Source organism: Nanorana parkeri, unplaced genomic scaffold, assembly GCF_000935625.1.
Source record: "Nanorana parkeri isolate BGI_ZX_2015 unplaced genomic scaffold, ASM93562v1 scaffold130, whole genome shotgun sequence".
NCBI lineage: Eukaryota > Metazoa > Chordata > Amphibia > Anura > Dicroglossidae > Nanorana > Nanorana parkeri.
Window position 1 is genome coordinate 828,583 of NW_017306398.1, and position 6,604 is coordinate 835,186.

At 39.8% G+C, this 6,604-nt stretch overlaps 1 protein-coding gene across 1 annotated transcript; it reads left to right on the top strand.

The window, feature by feature from the left end:
* Nucleotides 1-1,379: 1,379 nt before the first annotated feature.
* Nucleotides 1,380-6,604, top strand: LOC108784884 (trypsin-like). Its single transcript, XM_018553819.1, has 5 exons — nt 1,380-1,428; nt 2,587-2,740; nt 4,202-4,455; nt 5,826-5,962; nt 6,455-6,604. Exons 1-5 carry the CDS (start codon nt 1,389-1,391, stop codon nt 6,602-6,604), a joined length of 735 nt encoding a protein of 244 aa, XP_018409321.1. The 5' UTR covers nt 1,380-1,388.

The window sequence follows — 6,604 nt, forward strand, 5'->3', positions numbered from 1 at the left end:
TTTGTATTATGTAGCATTACCAGTACCCTTCAGTGAAAACACCTGAGCTCAATAATTTGGAGCGGTGTCCACGTGCTTTTGGTCATATAGGTAGGTGTAGTGGTCAGGTATCCACAAACTTTTGGCTATACGGTTTTCCCAAATGGGACACAGACTGTAATTGTGTTGCTCTTTGGGGTAATTTCCCCTCAGTGCCTGTATAGGTACAATAAGTAAGAGTAATCTACTCAAATAGGACCCAGAGAGCAATTCAAATTGTAACAGGTGTTTTAGCCTTAACCTAATCTATTTAAAACCTTTCAAATGTTTTTGAGGGAGTTGAGTGGACAAAGAGTGATTTGATAGAATATCAAGACAAGACAAATACAATGAGACATTGGATGAGGAAGGACAGATTTTCAGAGAGTATGTATGTTGGAGAGCCCACCAACAGGTCCAAGCATCATACAGATCAGGAAAAACTTCATGGTGGAGTTCAGTCCAGAATGAGTTGATGGTGGTTGCAGCCAGTATTTATGAACTACGTCAACAAGAACTCTTCCCAACTTTTGATAACTTATCAATGCACAGGCCAATGTATAGGTGATATACTGGGGAGGTGTAGGACAACTTAACAAGGGCTTGTTTTGAAACCTATTTTAAACTAATCAGCAAATAATTTACTAATAATAAACCTTTTTACTGAAATAAACCTTTACTATATTGTTTGCCTAAAGTGCTCTACAATTTAATACAAAGGCCGCTGGTTCATATACACACTAAGGGGATTATCCACGTACGGCTGATCCTTCGGCTTGCTTCGGCCGCCTGAGCCCTTCGGTTCAGTCGAACAGAAGGGCTGCTGTACGGGCTATTCACAATAGCCTGTACAGCAGCCGAAGTCAGCCAAGCAGCTCAGCCAAGCCAAGCCATACCCATATGCTTCGGCTCGCGTGAGCCGTATTCACAGCGGAAGTGTGGTGAAAGGTCGGACGAAGCCAACCGATCTCCACGCAAATGGCAGCTGGGCGGAGCCAGCCATGATCTCAAGGCTGTCTCCGCCCAGTTGTAATGACAGATCAGCATCTCCAAATAACCTGATCTGTCATTAAAAAAAAAATAGTTGTCAACAGGTGCTCATAGTGGTAAATTGCATACAAATATACAAATATTGCATACAAATATTATTTACAATGCCTTCAACATTAGTGTATTTAGTTATTAGCTTTAAACAGGTTTCTAAATCTTGAGTCGTTGACAAACCACCTTTCACGTGTTCAGTGTCCCACCTGGTTATTCATTTGTGCATTGATTACTTATCAAACACAAGGCAAAGGTCAGGTCAAATATATTTTTAGGTATAAATACCAGGAGCTAACACAGCTTACTCACTCCGGATCATCATCACCATGAAGTTCCTTCTGCTCTGTATGCTCCTCGGAGCTGTTGGTGAGTCCACCTACTGATATACTTTATTTCTTGGTATCCTGCCTTATTATATCCTATCCTTTCATATCAAAATTTATACTGAAAGAAATGTAATAAGGTTAAAAAGACACACAAATCTGAAAAGATTCTCATTGGAAAAGCACAAACCCTTGATGAAACAGATGTCCATATATCTTCATAGTGGAGGAAAGGAATACAGTTTTACAATTAGAGATTACTTTGTCACAGACTTAACAAAAGCTGTCTTGAAAACATTGTTTTAAAGAGCTACTTAAGAAATAAAACCAATCAATGTGTACTGCTATTGCAGGTAAACTAGGTAAAATCCTTGGATAGAGTACCCTACGATCCTTGTGTTCCCTTTAACACATGATTGCAAAGTGCCAAGGAGCCTTTTAGATATTTTTGTTCTTTTTTTATAACTGGCATACTCTTGAATATATTGTAGGGCTGGTAATGATGAAAATTTTCGTGTTCGATTAATCAAATTTTTTTTAAATCGATTAATCGATTAATTTCGATTAATTATAACGCACATACAGATCCAACTGCATTGGCCTATACACATACAGCACAGCAATGAAATAATAAAATGAACTAGGATCACACTAATCCAGCACGTTATTAATCTCACGTGCCCCACTCAATAAGGCCGCCGCTTGAGTGGGGCACGTGAGAATAATAATGTGCTGGATTAGTGTGATCCTAGTTCATTTTATTACTTCATTGCTGTCGTGTATGTGTATAGGCCAATGCCTTTGCTGGCGCTCGTGCAGAACAAGTACTCACCGGCCCAAGTGGTAGCTCCGTTGGCTAACAAAGGGAAGGGGGAGGAGCCCGGTGACGTCACGGACATCGACGTCATCGGACTCCTCCCCCTTCCCTTCGTTAGCCGACAGAACCACTTGGGGAAGGGGGGAGGAGTCCGGTAACGTCAATGTCCATGACGTCACCGAATCTCCGACAGGACTCCCGGAAGCCGGCGGAGAGGTGAGTGTTTTCATTTTTTATCAAAATTATTTAAATCGATCAAAAAGTTTAACGATTAATCGAGAAATTAATCGTTAATTTACGCAGCCCTGATATATTGTAAAACTTATGGACTCTATGGTATATTTTAGAACTCATTTGATATACTTTGACTTCTTTCCTCCTCAGCTGCTTTTGAGGAAGATGATAAGATTGTTGGAGGCTACACCTGTGCCGCTTACTCTCAGCCCTGGCAGGTATCTCTGAACTCCGGCTACCACTTCTGCGGTGGCTCCCTGCTCAACAGCTTGTGGGTGATCTCTGCTGCTCACTGCTACAAGGCGTAAGTTTCTCAAACTTGCAAAACAAATTCAACACAATGCTTTTTCTTAGTTATAAATGAATATGTAGTACCCACACAGTGCATCTGTAGCTGCATGCCATTAGGTGTAGTTGTTTGAAGACATGTGCGATTCGTTTCGTTCCGAAACTAAATTCGGACGAATTTTCGGGAAAATCGGACATTCGGATGCATCCGAATTACAGATATAACGAATGCAAACAAATCCGAATTTCCGTTTCCGAAATTCATTAGCAGTAGTTAATTTGAACGATCGTTTCATTTTCGTTTCTTATTCGTTGCGTTCTTTCCAGCAAAGTGACATTAGAGAAGGAGAAAAAATGCCTCAAATGCCACTTTGCTGCGAACGAATGAACGACACGAATAAGAAACGAAAACTAAACGAACATTCGAACGAACTACCGCTAACGAATTTCGTCCGAATCCGAATTGATTTTCACACCTGAACCCCGAAAAACGAAATAACACAAAATCCGAATCAAAACGAAACTAAACAAATGTTTTTGCCAGTGCACATGTCTAGTTGTTTGTGCTTATTGAACTACTGAATTTTCTATGCTATCATTTCCAATTAATTTTGATAAGTTTTTGTTTTTTTAAGTTTTTGTATTTAATGCATCTCAAAGAAGTCCCTGTGAGTAAGCCCAGTGCAGCCACTGACATGCTTCTCATTCATAACAACATCACATTCATGGACAATGTAGGGGCTAGTACATGTTTTCCTGAAACCCTCTCTTAGTCCAGGGCTTGAATTTCCACTCTGTGGCCAGACAGCCTCGACGGAGGAAATTTCTGAACAGTAATTAACACTGATAACAGATAAAGAACACAGGGATGATAGTTTTTAGAACAAAAAAACAGGGATAAATATAAACTCTATCCTATACAGATACAGACTGGCTGCAGCTCAGCTCACAATACAACAATATCATCTAAAGCACAGTATACAGTACAGAAAGATTTTTCGTCCACTAAAAATGGCATACCATTAAACATTACTTCTATGTTTCAGTCTTAATAGGTCTCACATCAAGTTTCTATGTGATTCACAAGCCTCATAAATTAAAAGGAAACTTATTTTACCAACTATGAGTCAGCCAAATGCTCCTTCATTTGCATCTCACACACTCCCCCTTCCAGCCACTGCTGCTCACAGTGGGAGGGTTTTAGCAGCACAGTCAGATCTTCAAATCCAGAAAGCAGTGGGCAGGACTATGTGTGGCCAGGTGGTGATTGACAAGCTACAGGCTAGTGAATCAGCAGTGACAACGCTGATAGCCATGCCCCCTGCACCATCTCCTCCGACTCCCAAAGGAAGCCATAGTTCTACTCTAAGTAAACCCTTAGAAATATGAATTCTGACTTAAATCGATTGATCCTAACCAATCTAGTGGGTCAGATATGTATGCAAATATGTCAACTTCCTCATTTGTAATTATCCAGGAGCATGCAGGTCAGACTGGGAGAGCACAACATCTTCACCTCTGAGGGCACCGAGCAGTTCATCAACTCCGCCAGAGTCATCAGACACGCCAGCTACAACTCCAGAACTCTGGACAACGACATCATGTTGGTCAAGCTGGCCTCTGCCGCCACCCTCAACTCCTACGTCAGAGCCGTATCTATGCCCTCTGGCTGCCCTGCCGCCGGAACCAACTGCGTGATCTCCGGATGGGGCAACACTCTCAGCAGTGGAAGTAAGTAGAAGGGAAATGAACAGGCAGATTTGTAGTCTAAGTCTACAAAGGACACTTTATTTCCAGCAATGTTTCCAGCTCATTGGCAAGTGTCAGCAGGAAAAGTTTTTGTCCCAGTTGTGAAAACAATTATGAAGTTGAACTCAATTGTATGTCAAGGTACCGTTCACTGTAGGGCACAGACATAACATTAAGGCTGGACACTTGTAAGGTCATAATAGTTCTCACATATAACACTACTTAAGATCCTAAAATATTCTATAGTGTGTATTTATAAAACATTTGCAGAGCCGTTCTTCTCTACTTCCAAGTCAAATGTAATAATTCATAAGATTAGAGTGAATAAGGAAAATACATCATTATGACTGTTGATCATGGGGATCATAGGATCATAGGAAATAAATACGTATGTATCATTTATGTTTACACTTATAATTCTATGATCCCCAGCTTCATCTAGTGGCCATAATGCAGTATTTTCCTGGTTCATGCTAATCTGAAGAATTAATTACATTCAACCAGGAAAGAAAATATACAAATTTATTGGTCTGCCTAATTTATTTTTGCCTCATTCACGCAGAACAAATTTACATGCAGTTTTATAGAATTAATACCTCTGCAAATTTTTTTATAAAGACGCACCCTACTTCATCCCATTAGGGAAATTTTCTTTAACTTCCTGTCTTGAAGACATAACAGGAAGTGAAAAGGAATTCCTTCAGTAGGGGAAATCCCCCTTCAGTCCACTTTCACTGGTGTGATCAGGTTCCCCATTGATATTTTGCTAAGAGCTGTAAAATTTTGGAATGCCCATCTAGTTCTGCCCTACTTACAAACAGAAGTCATAGCCAGTTATAAAGACTTGACAAAGGTTTTTACTCTTCCCTATGCTATGAAAAACTAAAAAACAATGTTGTGGCCTTAGCTATACTTTTACACTGTGATTAAACATAGCACAAAACATAATTCTGTTATTAATTTTTCAGTTTGGTTTAATTTCAGTAACTAACAAAAATAAATATGAATTGATCAGTAACTGTAGCCATTTCTCTGTAATAATACTGAATGTGCAGTAAAAGGATTATCTAATCATGGGCCTGCTATAGCTTTGTATAGTCTCAAATAATGAAACGAAAACCAGCACTAAAAACAAATATATCATTTATAAGAATTTTTTTTTAAATGATGGGAATGTGAAAAAATGTATTTTATCGATGTTTTTATTCTTTTATATTTTTTATTTATTTGTTTTAACTGTCTAAAGTTCACTTGTATACATTATTACCTGTATGAACAACCAGACTTGTAGATGCCTCTTCTTTGTAACAACATTATAGAATATTAACGGACATTTGGTTTTTATCTTGTAGCCAACATGCCTAGCCTCCTGCAGTGCGTGAATGCCCCCGTCCTCACCGCTGCCCAGTGTAGCAACGCCTACCCCGGTGAGATCACCAACAACATGGTCTGCGTCGGTTTCCTGGAGGGTGGCAAGGACTCCTGCCAGGTAATACTTTACTATTTTACACTTTTATGCAAAGTATCTTACTATCTAACTTTCTTTAAGCCAATGCCACACACACGGCTAGAATCAACAGCTGAGTTGCCTTATGTATAGAAACTCTCATTGCTGACAAAAAATTGTAAATGAATGCGCAAAAACATTCTTCTTGAGATCCAGCCTCAGGCTGTCTCATCGTCTGCCTGGGGAGAGATTAAAAGAGAAAACACCACACACAGCTATTCTGATTCTTACTATTGTCATTCTTGATTGGATATCTTGTTTAGCCTTCTTGACCATTTAAGTCTTTCTTTTCGCCTTCTGTATCTCTGCGGGTTGAGCTAAATTGATGCAATTGATTTCCTTGCCTCGTAGACATAGAATCCATCTAAAGAGCATTTGAAACTAACATTTGAACGTTTCATATAAAAGCACACTATTTATGTGTAAATTCAAGAAAAAAAACTTGGTCTTTAATCATCTCTTTTACAATTTCAGGGTGACTCCGGTGGACCCGTGGTCTGCAATGGACAGCTCCAGGGGATTGTCTCCTGGGGATATGGTTGTGCCCTGAGAAACTACCCCGGTGTCTACACCAAGGTCTGCAACTACAACGCCTGGGTCTCCAGCACTGTGGCTGCCAACTAA

Coding starts and splice junctions, on each gene's coding strand:
- LOC108784884 (XM_018553819.1), top strand. CDS start 1,389: ATGAAGTTCCTTCTGCTCTGTATGCTCCTCGGAGCTGTTG. Junction 2,741..4,201: donor GCTGCTCACTGCTACAAGGC/GTAAGTTTCTCA, acceptor GTAATTATCCAG/GAGCATGCAGGTCAGACTGG. Junction 4,456..5,825: donor CAACACTCTCAGCAGTGGAA/GTAAGTAGAAGG, acceptor TTTATCTTGTAG/CCAACATGCCTAGCCTCCTG.